At 43.2% G+C, this 17,378-nt stretch overlaps 2 protein-coding genes across 2 annotated transcripts in view; one reads left to right on the forward strand and one right to left on the reverse strand.

Moving 5' to 3' along the window:
- The first annotated feature begins 1,940 nt into the window (after nucleotides 1–1,940).
- Nucleotides 1,941–10,936, forward strand: CALHM2 (calcium homeostasis modulator family member 2). Its single transcript, XM_066619241.1, has 3 exons — nucleotides 1,941–2,116; nucleotides 5,640–6,276; nucleotides 8,268–10,936. The coding sequence occupies exons 2-3, from the start codon at nucleotides 5,734–5,736 to the stop codon at nucleotides 8,682–8,684; spliced, it is 960 nt and encodes a 319-aa protein (XP_066475338.1). The 5' UTR covers nucleotides 1,941–2,116; nucleotides 5,640–5,733; the 3' UTR covers nucleotides 8,685–10,936.
- Nucleotides 10,937–11,689: 753 nt separating this feature from the next.
- Nucleotides 11,690–17,378, reverse strand: part of PDCD11 (programmed cell death 11) — a 36,006-nt gene continuing 30,317 nt past the window's right edge. The window contains exons 33-36 of the mRNA XM_066619243.1: nucleotides 16,344–16,512; nucleotides 15,263–15,416; nucleotides 14,674–14,839; nucleotides 11,690–13,397 (exon numbers count right to left, since the gene is read on the reverse strand). Of these exons, the coding sequence (XP_066475340.1) occupies nucleotides 13,226–13,397; nucleotides 14,674–14,839; nucleotides 15,263–15,416; nucleotides 16,344–16,512 (661 nt within the window). The 3' untranslated portion in view covers nucleotides 11,690–13,225. The remainder of the gene's footprint in view (nucleotides 13,398–14,673; nucleotides 14,840–15,262; nucleotides 15,417–16,343; nucleotides 16,513–17,378) is intronic.

Consider the following 17,378-nt stretch of genomic DNA (forward strand, 5'->3'; position numbering starts at 1 on the left):
CACATGGCAGAAATGAAAAGGCTAACCGCCAACAAATAATAAGCAGTTAGCTATGAGGCAAACGTGGTACAGCCCTTTCCTGTTTTACAGAGGCAGCCTATCTCTGCCTTGCCTTCTCCTTCCAATTAGTTACCCATCTCAAAACTGCACCACATGTGTTCTCCATCCCTACCTTGTCACTATACTTTGTAACTTACCCAGGATGTCACCTTAAGGCTGCAATCCTAAACACAGTTACAAGGGAATAAACCCGAGTGAACACTGAGACTAATTTATCATAGGCTTCCACTGTCAGTGTTGCACTTTTCCTTAAAGCTGGGTTGCTTGTGGAATGCAAGGATCTCTTTTAAAATAGGAAAAGAGATCAATTAAACCTCACTGCACTTTAAGATTTGTTATTTACATGCCTCCATTTTTAGTTTGTTTTTTTAAGATCAAGAGTGGGCAGGCTGGCCAGGAGAGGGGGGCAGTGTCATGCACTTGTTTAGTTCAAGATTTAAAAAAAAAATCTGTGCAATGACACCTGTAAGGGGAAACAGGACTGAGAAGCATAATGATGAGATGGAGGGAGCTAAGCAGGGATAGGGAGTGCAGCCAGCTTCAATGTATTTTTGAATGCCTATGGGGCTATGTGAGGCAGCAGCAAGAGGCACTAGGTCTCATGAATGAGAGTGATCACTATGGGGATTTGAAAATCTCCTGAATTGGTCCCTGGAATAGTACTGCTGATTCTGGGAGACTCCCAGAGAGGCCTTATTCTCAAGACCTGGCTGAGGGACAATACATGTTCATGTTACTTTAAGGCTACAATTTTATGCCAATTACAGTACATCCTACTGTCAGCAGTGGGATGTGCTTCTGAGAAAACATAAACAGGTTAGCAGTCCAACAGCACAGGCTTACACATGCTTACTTAGAAGCAAGCCTCACTGCATTAAGTGGTTTACTCCTGCTTTTCTCCCAAGTGAAGAGGATAACAGCCTAAGGGTACAATCCTAACGCACTTTCCAGCACAGACATAAGGGCAATGCAATAAGGGATCAAACATTCCCTTACTTTGAGGAGGCCTCTATGAGTGCCACCCAACTGTGGGATGCAGCACATGCCCCACTGGCACTGCTATGCCAGTACTGGAAAGTTGGTTAGGATTTGGGCCTAAGATACCTTTTGTATTTATATTTATCTGAGATTCTTTGAAATTCAATTCTTTATTAAAATTTTTATTCATTTGCTTTAAATTATTGCAACTCTGAGTGTCTGGGGTGAAATGAGCTACATCTTTAAAGGAGGTTTGGTATCACCAGTCAACCTCTAACGCCACCTCTGCGTGGGTGTAATGACAAACTCCATTTGATTATTACTCACATTATCAGCATCTACACAGCAAAAACAAATGAACAGAACAAAAAAAAACCCACAAATAGAACACTGTAGCACTAATTTGTTCCGTTGACTATATTTGGCACTATGGTTACCAGACACAGTATTCTCTATTTCAAACACGACAAAGAATTCTGTGTTATATAACTTATTGCCACATGAGCTTTCCTAAGCAATAGCCAGATCTGATGAAGTAAGCATAGCAATGCCTGTAGAATTCTTGTGTAAAAGTTCCTTGCTTGTGAGCAAACATTATTTTGGGAGCTGGAGGAGCTGAAGTTTCTGTTAGCTCAGCCTAGGCAGCTGAAGACATGAGTTCCTCCCTTCCTTGTGTGCTGAACCATCTTGATCTGGTTATGGAGTGCTTCATTTTTTCCACTAACATATCTGTCTGTACTTTTCTCCCTCTTAAAGGGACAATGTTTTCTTTGAAAGAGTCAGAATGAAGCTGACTTCTTTTTTCCCCCCTTGCTCCCTCCCTGCCTGAACAATCCCCACCCTGGCTGAAGTCTTTCCCCTCCCCTCTCCCATGAAAAAAGCAGGCCCTTTCAGGCAGAAAGAAGCAGCTAGAAAGCAACATACCAACCAGGCCCCGTATTTTTGAACAATTTCATCGATCACCAAGAACTTCTGCATCTGAACCGACTCACTCCTCTCCTATGCAGATGCTGAAGATTCAAGGGACCCACAAGGTCAATTGAAGAAACTCAGGAAATTGGTTTAGTGACTCCTTGAAGTAAGTGATGTATGTTTTTCTCAGCATGTTGAATGGTGGTTTTGGGAGCACAGATGTCTGAAAATAAATACATATGTCCTAACATAGTCAATATAGGCATCTGTTCATGATGGGGCAAGCCCTCTTCCCAATCCCTGGAGATGGAGAGAGTTCCTATTATTAGCTTTGTTTTAGGAAGGAAATAAGTTTGCTGATTGCCAGATGTTAGGGTTAGAGAAGTAGAATTGATCAGATTCCCCTCCTGTTTTTCCCTGCTATGGAGAGTTACCAAGTATTTTGATCCAGTCATAATTGGTGGTTGCAATATACACAACAGTGTACATGCAACAGTTTACCCTGGTGGATCTTTCACAGCACCAAACAATCAAGATTTCATTTGGGGTTTGGCAAGCCCGCTGCAACACCAGCTTTAAAACAACTGCAATTACATTTGCATAGATTGGAAAACTGAAGGGCGGGATGGATATTTTTGCAGTAGTTAGGCCTGATTGAAGGGTGGGGCTCTCACACACTAGGATGACATGTGAGATGCCTGGTGTATGTCTTCTTTTTTAGCACTTAAGTTACATGTGGTTTTATAGTAATAGATTCCACTATGTGTTACTAGAGAGACAGTGATGCATTCATAAGTTTGTGAAGACTACAAAGCAGAAAAGAAAGAATGAAACAAATTGTTCACTTTCATCTTTCCACCAAACCCGACTGCTCTGAAATGCACAGGAGATCAAGGCATCGAATCTGGAATTGTTGCTTGGAAGCTCAGTTTAAAACACTGATGTGAATCCAGCCCTTCAGTCTCCAGTGGAGAAAACATTTTTTTCTGGCCATACATTTTCTTCTCTGTGGCTAATGGCACCTCCAGGGGGAAGGCAACTTGGGCTAAAGTATAGAAAGAAAAGGTTCAGCCCCCTTTCACCCCCTATTCCACTGCTCTGATCCAAATCCAGTTCCCTCTCAGTTGGTTTTTGGAAGAAGAAAAGAGACATCAGGCATTTTCTTTATGGGACTTTCACATCACATCTGTTTTGATCCTCAGAAGCATGTATGTGACTGTATTAAAATAATTTTGATATAAACGTGTTTGATATGTTTAGCTTGTAGAAGAGAAGACTAAGGGGACATATGAGAGCCATCTTAAAGTGTCTGAAGGGCTGTCATATAGAAGAAGAGGAGGATACGCTATCTGTGGCTCCTCAAGGCAGGACTAGAATCAATGGTTGAAATAATAAGGAAGTAGATGTAGGATATATATGAGAAAGAAAGAGTATCTAAACTGTAAGAGTTGTCTGGCATTGGCACAGTCTGCCTTGAGCAGTAGTGGACTCTGCAGAGTTGGAGATTTTCAAACAGAAGCTGGATGACCATCTGTCAAGGATGCTTTAGCAGTTGCCTGAACTGAGCAGGGGTTGGACTAGATGACCTCCACAATTCCTTCCAACATTAAGATTGTATGATTTCCAGTCCTGTATCTCACCTGCGCGATATTCAGAGCGCGATACCATAGTCTTTCGAGACTGAAGGTTGCCACCTATCTCACCTGCATAATCATTTTAATGGCCACTATCCACCCATGCTGCAAATACAGAGGGGCAAGTTGGCCACCAGATGCACAGGCACCAATCTGTAAATTGATAAACGGTGGGGTGGCAATTTTATTTGGTGGGACAGCATCAGGAGCTTGGCACATCAGGGTAAGGAGCCACTGCCTGCGTGACTAGGGTTGGTGAGCAGAACCAAGAAGGACAGGTAATTCAATCCAGGCTATCAATATAAACAACCCAGATTCAGAAAGATCAACAGCCAGGCAACTTAATATAATATCACTCCATGAACAAACCAGCCAAGTTTTGACCATATGCCAAAAAGAATGAAGAATGGAAGACTGGGAGCTGTTTAAGCTTCTAAGCTCAAATAATAAAGAAATGTGTAATTAGTAATTCTGGCACTAGAGGGCATTTATAAATATATATACTGTATATGAAATAATAATTAGTAATGTTTTCATTAGGAGGAGTTCTGTGGCACAATATGCACATGTGTTAAAAGCAGTAGAATGGGTATACTTGTTAGAGTATGAAGCTGCGTCACCAAAGGCAATGGATTCAAGTCCTCCTTGTTAGTCAATACCGATTAATCAGACAATAACTATTTATTTATTCATCACTCTGTCAGCCAATCACTTGTACCTCAGCCCAGCCCAGCCTATCCAGACTAATACAGTGAAGTCATGTTGCAATGCCATGATGATAATAGTAATTGCCTGTTCAGTGTTAAGTGTCACAAAGAGCAGAAAAGGTATTATCTAGCTGCCTCAAGCTCGTATAGCAAAGTTGGTCGTGAAGCTGAATACAAACATTGAGTTATTTCTAGCAGGACTGTATCCTCAACAAATCACTGTAGTTCTTCACTGCAAGCTCCAAAGAATTCTGGTGGTACATTAGAGTGCCTAACAGCAACTGATGGATGAAGGTAGGCAAATTTGATATTCTTATGGGGGAGGAGAGAAGACAAAGGAAAACAGATGATGAATCAAAGTGAATTTGAGGGGACCATGTAGGCTAAGTGAAGGAACGTGTCACACACCCCTTCCTTTCCTAGTATAATTAATGGAAACTTCTACTAAGCTGGCAATCAGAGAAGGCTGTTCATTCTTACATAGTCTATTGAACAAAAGGGAATGGATTGTTCTGCCTCAGTGAGAAAGAATCTAGGGGTTCTAAAATTCCCAAGCATCTAGAGATCCCTTTGAATGTTGGCTTCAAAATGTATAGCCACTTAGCACTCAGAGTGCATCTTTCCCCCTATGTTTTTATTGACACACATTTCACTCCTGGTGTTCTAACCAGGGTTTTTTTTTTGGGGGGGGGGGGGGGATGTGGGGTATAATTTTAAGTTTCAGTATATGCAAACAGTACTGCTGAGACCCAGGTCCTTACTTTGGTCATGACTATCACCAAAGAGTCAGTGGCAAATTAGGAAAATTCTAAACCCTGGCAGGATACAACCCACACCCTCTTCCACCATCATTAGTATCATGCTTTTACAGTAGCATACAAAAACCAAGACAAGTTAGCTAGCTTATCTATAGGACAGTAAGGTTACTGAATTACCAACAATGCAGGACAGTCAGCAGCATAATACTCCATATACTGCTTTCTGACATGTTCTAGCATAAGAAGCACTAACCCATGCTTTCCTTTTCTTGTGTGAACCCACACCCAGGTTTTATACTCCAAATTACAAATTAACCACACCTGAATAACTTCAGTCTTTCTCAGATTAACAACAAGCTTAAAATCTTAAAGACCGCTTGCCGAACCTTGTGACACCTACTAAGACAGTGTGTTGTGCCAACTAAAGAGGTACAGGTTGTTGATAGCTTCATAGTTTGTGTAATTTGCATAGGACTGTTACTGTGGTTATTAAATAGGTACAGTTGAATTGTATGCAACTTTATCTCCTGAGCTTTGGCAAGTGTGAAACTGTCAGTTCCCCATCCTTAGTGATGATGCTCTTGTTGCAGCCCACGAAAGAAGAGAACACCAAGACTCTTTGTTGCTGTAGAAATCTCCTCCGCATCGCAACACTGAAAATCTCAATTGGACACAGAAAATAAGATGGCAGCCTTCATAACTGAGAACTTCCGCTTCCTCTCACTCTTCTTCAAGAGCAAAGATGTAATGATTTTCAATGGCCTGGTGGCCCTAGGCACTGTTGGCAGCCAAGAACTCTTCTCTATGTTTGCTTTCCATTGTCCATGCTCCCCTGTGAGAAACTACATCTATGGGCTAGCTGCCATAGGTGTACCAGCTCTAGCCCTTTTCCTTATTGGTGTCATCTGGAACACACACACGTGGAACCTAGTAGCTGAGTGCCATAAACGAGGAACCAAGAACTTTTCAGCGGCGGCTTCCTGCTTGATCTTTGGCTCTGTCATGGGGAGGGCTGCAGTGGCGCCTGTCACATGGTCTGTGCTCTCACTACTTCGTGGAGAGGCCTACGTCTGTGCCTTGAGTGAATTCATGAATCCCACCACTCTGGATAAGTTTCCACCTGGCTATGGAGCAGATACCATGGCCAGGGTCCCTTGTGATGATCTGCCAGGGAATTTGACAAAATTTAAGGATGTAATTACAAGGCAATTAAAATATGAATCTCAGGTATTGTATTATACTTACTTGCTTGTATGATGGGGAAAGGGCTTTTGGTTGAAATATGGAGAAAAGAGTCAGAACATCAGTTTTTATGTCTAAACTTTGAACATTTGATGCCATAAGCTTAAGACGTTTCTAAATTTCCTATTAGTAACAGTGGCTTTATCAGCTTCCCATCTTGTTATCCAATCCAGAAGCACCTAATTAGTCTTAATGAACATTTCCCTTCATCTTGCTTTTTTGCTAGCAGTCTGACTTAGCATTACCATATGACACTATAACTATACAGTAGTTGTTGTAAGAACTAATATTGTGTTATGAAATTAACACTTTGCTGCTTAATTCGCTTATTTAGTACTTGCCTTAACCTTGCTAGGCTATGTCCCAGAATGGCTGATCTGCAAGCTCTCCTAGTCCCGGTTCTCTGCAAAAGTTCAGTCCCATTCTAGTCATGGGTCTTACTTCCTAGGAGTCTGCTGAACATTGAGAACTTAGAGGAAATATATCCATTCTCTGCTTCAGCTTGATCGTGAAAAGCTTTGTTCTGCCATCACGTATTTCTCTAGAACAGGGGTCTCCAAACCCAGGCCTGGGCGCCAGATGCGGCCCGCAGCAGACCTCTATCCGGCACGTGACCAGCCTCTTTTCCCACGAAAGCCTTTGGCCTACTTGGCTGAACATGATTGGAGCTGCACACTGGTTGCATCTGGAGGGTGTTCTAAGGGCCAGAGAGGTTGAATGAATGAGCCCATTCATTCATTCATTTATTCACTCATCTAAGTTCCATCTCTAATTTATTTACATAAATTTTATATATAATTTTTTTTTTCTGGCCCTCTACACCATGCCAGATATTTGATGTGGCCCTCTGGCCAAAAAGTTTAGAGAACCCTGCTCTAGAACACAAAACGTACGATTGCCAACTATGGGGATATGTTTATAGATAATATGTAGTATTTGCAACTTTGGAAATTGTAAGAAAAATATCCCTGCAACTATTGGATCTCTCTGCGCATATATGGTTCTGCTATAGCTGAAGACAATAGCTGATAACACTGCTACATGTTTGAACTTAATATGGAGTGGAACAACCCTGGTACTTTCCTTATTATCATGTAAAGATCAGATATAGATCCTGATTTTTCTGATCTTGTAGGGACATTGGGGTTCTTCTTTGATTCAGCAATGCTGTTTGCATTTTCAGTGTGAGGCTGCTCTTGAAAAGCATTTGGAATTAATCAGCTGGTACAGATTGGAGCAGCTAGCATCCTTGTGACAGCCCAGATCTGGGAGCTTGCAACTTTCATTTGGTTCAACTATGTTGCTTACCAAGTTATTTCTGGTAAGCACAGTTCAATGAGCTGGTGATCACCTTTAAGCCATTTCTGTTCAACATTGCATATACACAACAGGGACCCAATGTGTTCACCTGCGGGCCAGGCAAAAATGGGTTAAAGCCCTAAAAGTTTTGGGATCAGGGTATTTGAACTGTTCTTTTAATTCATTACTTTGAATTTGTTACTGCTTTTAGTATTAATAATTTTATTGTACATTATATTTTAACTGATTATAGGTCACCTTGGGGCCGTTGGGGCCAAAAGGTACGGTTGAAATCTTGGATGGATAGACAAAGGATAGATATGCTGACTCTTAAAATGTACACTGAAATCTTCAGGATTCCAGAGTCGCAATCAAGAAAAACACAACCATGAGTTAAATTTAAAGTTGGTAGCTATTAAAACTATACAGTATTCAGGTACTTTCCAAGGAAAAAAATGGCAGTGGTTCTTCTAGTGTATGTTCATGATGCTTCATTGTCTTAAGCTTAGTATTTATTCAGATCTGATCAAATAGTGAGGTCTTGGTGTCTGGAGCTGCATATAAGCCCAGCTTTCTCCTAAAATGAATAAAACAGAGGGAGGCTGATGAATCAGTGCCTTTGGCTCAATACACTATATTGACAAAAATTGTTGTTACCATTGTGTCTTTCCCTTCAGCTCTTTGGGTGGCTGCTTATCGGTGTAGTTGCTGTTCTTGTGTTTTTATCGAAGTGCCTGAAACACTGCTGCTCCCCACTCAGCTATCGCCAGGAGCTCTACTGGAATCAATACCGCTCCAATGAGACCAAACTCTTTAACCGCACTGGTGAGGTGCACGCCAAGATCATGGCTGCCAACAGTGTCAAGAAGTTCTTTGGCTTTGTTTACTTAGATAAGGAGGAGAAGGAATTAGTGCAAGAGTTCACTGTGGAGGATCCGCAGCCCAGGACTCAATGGGATGCTATCAGTGGGGTCTATATCTATCGGGAGAATAAAGGATTTCCGCTCTACAGCCGTCTTCATAAGTGGGCCAAAGTTGTGATGGGTAACAGCTTAGGTCCTGACAGCCAGGAAATGGCCTTTCTTGCTACCTAAGAGAATCAAGAGCATCTAGCCCTCTTGCTTTCTCCAAGCTGTGACTCCGTTTTACTTATTCACCAACTTCTCAGGGGATTGATCTGGGGTGAATTGTCATCCAAGCGACACCAGTGTCCTGTGTCTCAGCTCTGGAGTTGAAGGAAAAGCAAAGACCAACTGCAACTATAATCTAAGGAGCCCTCATCCAAAATACAATCACACGCTTGCTGCTCTGACACAGAATCATAATGCACCAAAAAGTAGGTGAGCTTACCGGTTGGATGGGTACAGGTAATGCTGGATTTGCACACAGAAGTCCTGGTACTGATATAGTTCTATGCACAATGAAAGATGGGAGATGAACTGGATGTCCAGTCTCTCAAATAATGATGCTACAGTATTGTTGTTCCACATTTTAACATAACAGGGACAACACAAGGTTGTTAAGCAGCTTTTCCTTTATTATGGTCACTATTACAGGCCTGTCCTGGTATCCGCGGGGGTTCCATTCTGAAACCCTCCCCGCCAGTTGACTGAAACTGTAGATACCGGTGAATGCCTGTAATAGTGACGGATGTCCATGGCCTCTGCTGGGCTTAGACGACCCTCCGGAGGTGAGTAGAGCTTCCCTCACTCGTGGAGGGTGTGCACTGGGGAAGGCCCACAGACCTGGTCTAAAGATAAGTGATAATACCCATTTTTATACACATTTCCTTTGGAAAGTTTGAAAACATTGAACGGACATCATGGAGAAGAGAGTATTACTGTCAAGAAATGAGATTAGACAGATGAATGTCTCAGGCTGATTTCTGCCTCTGCACTCTGGCAAAAAACGCACTAAAGCAAATCAATTTAACTCTTTGCTCCCGTCATCCAAAAACAGCCTTGCAGACCTTTTGTAATGCACACAGAGGCAATCAGTCTCTCTCCAGGCACTTAGGCTTCACCAGGAGCTGCAGTGAGGGGGAAAGAATGGAGCATACAGAAGGAATTGATACAGCGAACTATCTGGCTCTTGTAAGCCCAAAGCCACATGCCTGCATGAAAGCAACACCAAAAAAGGTACTATGCTTATGTGTAAGTGCTGACACAGGCACCATAACTGTGGAGGCTGTATAGTCTACAACAGTGTTGCTCAACCAGTGGTACTCATACCACTAGTGGTACATGCAGGACCCCCAAACTCCTGCTGCCTGGCAGCAAGACCAGCAATGCAACATGACAACCAGTAGTAGGAGGCTCAGCTGGGCGGGCAGAGTGCTAGTGTGTGCTTTTTGCATGCTTGAAAAATCCCTCCTGGCCAGCCTGAGTCTCTTACTGGTGTTTGTCACAGCACGTCTGGTCTCCCAATCCAGAAGTAACTGTTGTTGTCATCATCACTGCCAGTTATTTCCTGTGGAACTTCCAACAGGTGAACCATATGAAGTGGTAAAGGGGAGTGACAAACATTGTCTAGAGACCACCCTTTCATAATCAAGAATGCATACATGTCATTGAAGGGATGAGAGGAAGCACATGAACAGCACCAGTCCAGACACTACTGTGGATGAGAATGAGACAGGCTTGGTAGTAACCAAGCACTTGATGCTCTATCTAAAGCCAGGTCTGAACACAAGTGTCTGCCTAACTAGGTATCTGACCTATTCAGCTGATTTATTAGGAAGGGGAGGTTACTGTACTGAATTCCCTTCTGCTCCATTGTATTGTGTGTACTAGAGGCAGTTGTGCACCAGATACATTCTGGTTTCATAATTTTTTCTTTGGGTGTTACATTAGTTATCTTGCACCCTTGTCTCATCCCCTGTCTCCATATACAAACAGCCCCAAATATAGCTGCAGTTAGTAATCCAGTTACTATGCTTTGTGCTAACTGGAACACCTACATAGTCAAACACATTTATTTGCCTTAAATGCAATTGCATAGTCTCCCAGTTTATTTCAGGGTTCCATGCAAGGTAAAGAACCACTTCTTCCACCCTTCTTCCCCAGTCCCACACCGTCGTTCCCCTTGCTTGTAGGAGGCACGGCAAGTGGCGATCTGGGATACATTTCAACACCAGCTAAAGATCTTTTTATGTGCACAAGACTTTCAGATTTGAGGTTTTATGAAGTGTTTTCATGAGGCTCACTGTTTGTCTATTGCTTTTTTAATGCTGTGTTTTTTATATGACCAATTCCTGTTCTATTGTTGTTTATGTTTTAATAGTCATTTTGGTTACTCTGAGAAAATATGTCTGAAGGATAGAAATTTTGTATAGAAATAAACATAATTGCCCTTTGAAATAGTTCATAGAACTTTTCAGTATGACAGCAATATTTTAACAAAACGTTGCTCATGATAATCTGAAACTCTCCTCCTTTTACTTATATCAAAAGCATATTTGTTTCAATGCATTTAATGAGTAGAGCCATCTCTACTACAGCAAATCAAGGGTAATGGGCTTCTTTCTGCCACTTATTAAATCAGAAATCAAACAAACACATACCCACACACACAAAACAGCTTTTAAATAAAGCGCCAAAATGGTTTTAAACATAAACGTCTTGGGAAGGTACAAAAGGTATAAACATTTACAAAGGGCTATGTCTGAGGTTTTCAGTCTGTGTCGTGACTCCCTGGGGAGGCAGGGAAAGTCTCCAGGAGCGTCATGAGGCATATTGGGGAGAGAAGTGGCCATAGCAGCTCAGCTGCACGTCATCTCAGCTGCACCTGGCCATCTCAGCTTCCCATGCTGCGTGTGCTTAGGGGCAAGGCCTTCTCTGGCCTCGGGCTTCCCTCCCAGTCCGGAGAAGGCTCAGCGAGCAATCACACACGCACATGCAGTGCCAACTAGCCAGCCTTCTCTGGGCTCAGGCTTCCCTCCTCCTGCAGCCAGGACCTGGCCAGTAAAGCAAGGTCCTGTGCTGAGCATGCTGGGTCCTCTCTGGCCTCGGGCTTCCCTCCAGACTGAGGGAAGGCCAAGGCAGAGAGGATCCAACTGGCAAGCACGCTGAGAGCAGGACCTTGCTTACTGGCTGGGTCCTCTCTGCAGCAGGAGGGAAGTCCGACCCCAGAGAAGGCTGGCTGGGCAGTGCTGCATGTGCTTCCAGCCAAGCTCTCTTTAGCGTCAGGCTTCCCTCTGGTGTCCACACAGCACCGCTAAGCTTCGTTACCAGCCAGCCTTCTCTAGTGTCAGGCTTCCCTTGGGCTCCACGGAGGACCAAGTATGCTCAGAACAGGCTTCCTGCAGTCCGCGCTGAGCATGCTTGCTGGCCAGATCCTCCCTGGAGCATGAGGGAAGCCCGACCCAGGCTGGCCGGGTGGCGGAGTGCTGCATTTGATCAGCACAGAGCCTCCTCTAGCTTCAGGCTTCCCTCCCAGTCAGGAAGGAGGTGTCCTCCTGGCAGGCTTCAGACCAGGAGGAAAGCCTGAAGCTAGAGGGGGCTCCACAAGTGCATGCAGCCCGGGGTTTCCCTCCACCTAGGAGGGAGGAAGCCCAGAACTTAATCCTGTTCACACTTTCCTGGGAGTAAGTCCCACAGACTGTAATGGGACGTACTTCTGTGTAGACATGCACAGGATTGGACTCTGTTCTTGGTTGTGGGGGGGGGGAGGGTCCAAATGCCACAGTCTCCATTCCTCTGTCTAGTTTGGGGGAAGTGGGGTTGGCATCTGTGTGTGTTTCAGCCAAGGTATACGTGTAATCATGCCCCTCACTATCTACTTTGGTGGTGGGTTGTGGTCTCACTCTGTCAGCTTAGCCAAGGATCATCACCTTTCTCTTCTTCCTTCCACACCCCAAAAAGAAAAAAGCCACACTTGATCAGTCAAGCTTTGTCTCCAAACATGATTAAAAAATAAAAATACACATTACTTTTCAAGCATCCCCTTTTTTCTTTCTTTTTGGCATCCCACATTGGCTGCTACTGTAAGACAAACAGTCTCTGGCAGCACGATCCTATGCATGTCTACCCAGAAGTAAGTCCCATTGTGTTCAATGAGTCTTACTCCCAGGAAAGAGTGTTTAGGATTGCAGCCTGGGTCTCTGTTTCTCATCAGACTGCAATAAGCAAAATCATTCAAAACAAAGTCTTCCCCTCCCCCACCAAATTTCTTCACTTCTCCCCCTCCTTACAAGAAACAAAAAAGTCCCTTTCCAAAAGGGAAAAGGTGTGCTGCTCCAGGTGTGCTACTAACAAACTGAGGGTGCTGGCAGCTCCACTGCAGATTTGGCTTCTTTAGTTTTTTGTTCCTTGGTGCCTTCAAATTCACTTCTTCTATGGCTGTTTGTATAATTTAACGCCTTCGTCCCAATTTTGGGGGTCACAGAAGTGGGGTGACGTAAGGGGAGCCGTGACCAATGGCCACAGGGATCAGGGGAGCCGCAGGCTGAAAATGTTTGAGAGCCAATGAGCTACGCTTTTACACCGTTCTTAATGGGCATGTTGATCTGGTCCCAGCCAACTCCATATGCTGTCAAGAAATGCAGCAAGGAGAGATTCTTAGCTTCCTATAGCTCTGTCTCTTCATACTGTCAACAGCCAGCCAACAAGACCCCAAAGTCCGCCTGCTCAAAAAGTTAGCTCTCAGCGAGGCTGCTCTTGGACTCCACGTATTCGAGCGCTGCTGCCTTCACAGACTGGACCGTTTCCGGTGTACCATACTTCTTCTCATAGTCCAGGTAGCGCTTAAAGAAGAACTTCATCTTCTTTGCTGCTAGGCTTAGGTGTATTACTCGCTCAAAAATTTCACTGTGTAAAAGAAAAAACAATATGTTTGCTCAGTTCACTTTTTTTTCATACACTTGTAAGCTAAGTGTTCTGGTTAGAATGTATAAATGTTGACCTGAGGAAGTCCCATTGTTCCTTTCTTTCAAAGCCTAGCTCTCAATCAGAGATCATTAGACTATCAGAGCCCAAATACTACCAACTGAAAAGCAGCAGAGAAGGCAAAAGATCTGGGAGAAGCTGGGCTTGAGTCTAAAAGCTTCTCTGCCATATCCAGCACTTTATTGGCAGGGATACCCAGAAACCAGAAAAATCCTATAGTCTGCACGCTTGTGCCAGAAACCAGATTGCCTTAGCTCAAAAAGGCACCGCATGCAGGTATAGGGAAATAACATTTCCAGCACCTAAAAGGCTCTGTTCAGATTTGAGACATTTGGATAGGTTCCAGGTCTCTCTGCATGCACATCATCTTTCAAGAATCACTGCACAAGCCCTGAGTGGTACATAGCTCTCTTTTGGAAAACCTGCTCTGCCAGACATGAAGCACACTCAAGGCTTCCGAGATCTCCAAGCTTTTTACACATGTGGTAGAGACCCCCTGCCATCAGAGACAGACAAGCAGAATCATTTTTAGCCCCAGTGCAGTTTTGTAACACAGTTTGGATGCTGCAGTGCCAAGTTGGTTTGCCAAAATTGGTCACAGTTGCACAGCCTCTCCCTCCCTCCCTCCTTAAGTGGCAAGAAATCAGTGATCGGTTCAAGCCCGTGTTTCTATTCAGAAGAGAAGGGCATTTCTACAAAAAAAAAAATTTCCATTAAAGAGCAAGGAAGGGAAAGCAGCAAAAAGTGGTGTTCTTTGGAATCCTACAATCACAACCCGCCTATGCTACACTTCTCTGAAATAACTGATCACATCATATGAGTCTGAATTTGTGGGCTGTGGTTCAATAAAGTTTAGTGTTCACTGATACTTAACAAATACATTGTGTCCTATCATAAAACTTGAGAATCATGTCTTCCGTGTATAATCAACATCAGAGGCCACATGCAGGTCTTAGTTTCCAAGCAAGGAGGTATAGGAAAAGTTTTGTGGGGAAACAACTTGCAAGAAGGCCAAGATAGACTCTTAATGCTTATCCTCCAGTCCCTTGCTGCAGCACTTTTCAATGTCATATTATTAGCTCACAAAAATGTACCTCCCCCCATTTTGCCTTCATTTCTTTTGAATTCAAGACCTGCATCTGCACCCTTTCTGGAACGTTTATAAGATCATGGTCTTCTTTCCCATGTGGTTACTTACCGAATTTCCTTTTGGTTGCCGTGTTTTATCATCATGTCAATGTAGACCGACCAGATGTCTGTGCGTTTTGGATATGTGCTCAGGGTGTTTTCAAAAATGGCCTTGGCGTGCTCTGGATCACCCAACTGAAATTCCATCTGTGCGAACTTGGAAATCACATCCACATCTGCAACAGCATAAAACTGCATTTTAAAATGTTTTTTCCACCAGCTGACACTGTCTCTGATCAGAGTTTGAGGACATGGCCAAAGTAACTTCAATGTATCATTAGTACGAAATTCTGGATTCTGTGCCAGGAAATTCTAACTAAATTATGAAAGTTTTCGGTAAATTTCACGCACCATCTAGAAGAGAGAAGATATAGTTATTTTGAAAAGTCTTCCCTATTAGAAAGTTCTGTCTGTTTTTTAAATTTTGAAAAATTTTTAAAGATGTTTGGGGTTTCATACGAAAGCTATTGAAAGGAAATGTGCTAATGATGGCTATGAAGATCTTAAACTACCTTATGCACACCACCTTTTCCAAATATTAGTCACGGGGAAGAGACAATAACAAACCACCAAGAGAGGAGAAAAAAGGAGGTCCTTACGTTCTTTATCTGGTAGGCCCTTCAGTGCACGAGGAAGGAGCCTATGAGCTGCCTCCAGCAGGCCTCTTTTCAGAAGGAAAGAGGCATATTTCACCCACACAGACTTTTCTCGACGAAAGCGCTTCAACATTGTGTTGTACAGGTCATCAGCTTGCTAAGACAATACAGGAGAGAGAAGAAAAAAGGATAATTCTACATCACAGAAAGCATAACACCAAAGACCTACAACTCTGTAGTTCTCAAGGGAGAAAACAGCACGATTACGTACCAAAACTGAAAACTAAGCAAAATATTATGCAGGTCAGGATCATGCCTAGAATTCATGACACACTCTTCCAAATTTATGAACTAGCCAATTATACACACTGTGCATATTCTAAAATCTGACTTGCAAATGGTGTTTCCTGGTTCCCTCACTCTGCCTTCCAACACGTCAGTTATTACTGCTGACTACTCCTGCGGATGCAAACTGACAAGCAGTAATGTCCAGGGACCTCAGAGATTCAGACAGTGAAGCCCAGCCAGATGAAATGAACAGACATAGCTTGCAGACTCCTTCCTTCCATTTCTTCAAGTTTCCAGTTTTAAAGTTCCACCCCTTCAGATGCTTTTTCTAGTTTCTGTGACTCAGCGTTTGCTTCAGGAATAGCAACTGCTAACCTAATCATTTTAAGAAATTCTGATTTTTGCAAAAGTTAAAAAAACCTCTGCATCTAGAATGATGAAAATGAAGCATTTATACAAGAATAAATATATATTTAAGCATGCTGTTCTAATATCTTCTGAATGCTTTTGCTCTCTTGGGATACAAAACGTATAGGTCATAAAACGTATTATATTGAAAACCCCACAGCAAGAAGCAATGTCCAGATACTTCAAGACAGCCAAGTAAAAAATAACCTGGCTGCTTGGAATAAACTGAGGCCACATCCCAGTTCGATAATTGCATGAGTGAAAGGAAACTCAGGATTGAGCTTAGACGAATCTTATTTCAGAACAGACAAATTGTCCTGCCACACTGAGTGAGTAGCTTGGTGCCCTTGCTTTCCTTCTTGCTAACAGTGGAGTGACTGGGCCTCACCTTATATTTCTCAGAAGCAACATAGGTATCAGCCAACTGCTGGAAGACCTTCAGAGGTTCATTGTACTGAATGGCTCTTTCAAAGACTTTCATCAGTGCTTCCTCTGTGCCATACATGTTCTCCAGATTCAGCAGGGCTACCCACACATTCAACTTCTCTTGCTCCTCCCTGAAAGTGGAAAAAGAACACATCAATGGGACCAAAGCACAGTCTTTTGCATAACAGTCCCACTCAAATACAACCAGAAGGGCAAGCGCTGCCAATGAAAGTGGAGCCTCAGAGATACTAGATCATCCATTGCTGCTGCCTTTCGTGTTGAGCTTCTGGAATATACATCTCTCCACCTGCCACCTATAGCATTGGATTCTGGACACCTAGACATGGTACACCTGGATTCTGGCCCTACAGCAGTTCCCTACCCCAGTGGCATCAAAGAGATGACCAGAAGTGAAGCAGGGTGCTACTAAGGAGGTGAAAGACAGTTGTCTCAATGGCATCTTCAGCACTAGCAAGTTAGGTGGATTCACCTGTGGAATTTAAACAGCTGCTTGTTATGTATTTACCTTTTGCCCTACCCTTAACAACCTACCGCATTCCTGTATCTCTGTACAGGAGTGGGAGGGGGCATTATCACAGTGCTTAGCAAACTCAAGAGATGTGACCCATTTTTGTACTAGTTCTTTGGTGTTTGTCAGAGTCCCCCCCTCCCAACCACTTCACAGCCTTCACTTATCTATGGCAAATGCAACTGCATTTCCTGGAAGACCCATCAGAACTGTGACTCTAGAGCCAAGTGAAACCACATGTCCCAGAATACAAGAAAAACATTGCACACTGAGGACTGTGGTCTCCATAAGCTCCATTGATTTGTGTTCTTGTTCCAGTTCTCAGTGAGTAACAGCAGATCTCCCCTATGTAAAATACTGAGCTTCTGGAAACCTAGCTAGTATAGGAGAGAGTAAATGAGACATAAGGAATTAGACTGGAATTTTGCATTTTTAGGAGAGAGTGTAATATATACTCTTAACACCATA

This window comes from Tiliqua scincoides, chromosome 3 (assembly GCF_035046505.1).
Source record: "Tiliqua scincoides isolate rTilSci1 chromosome 3, rTilSci1.hap2, whole genome shotgun sequence".
NCBI classification, from domain to species: Eukaryota; Metazoa; Chordata; class Lepidosauria; order Squamata; family Scincidae; genus Tiliqua; species Tiliqua scincoides.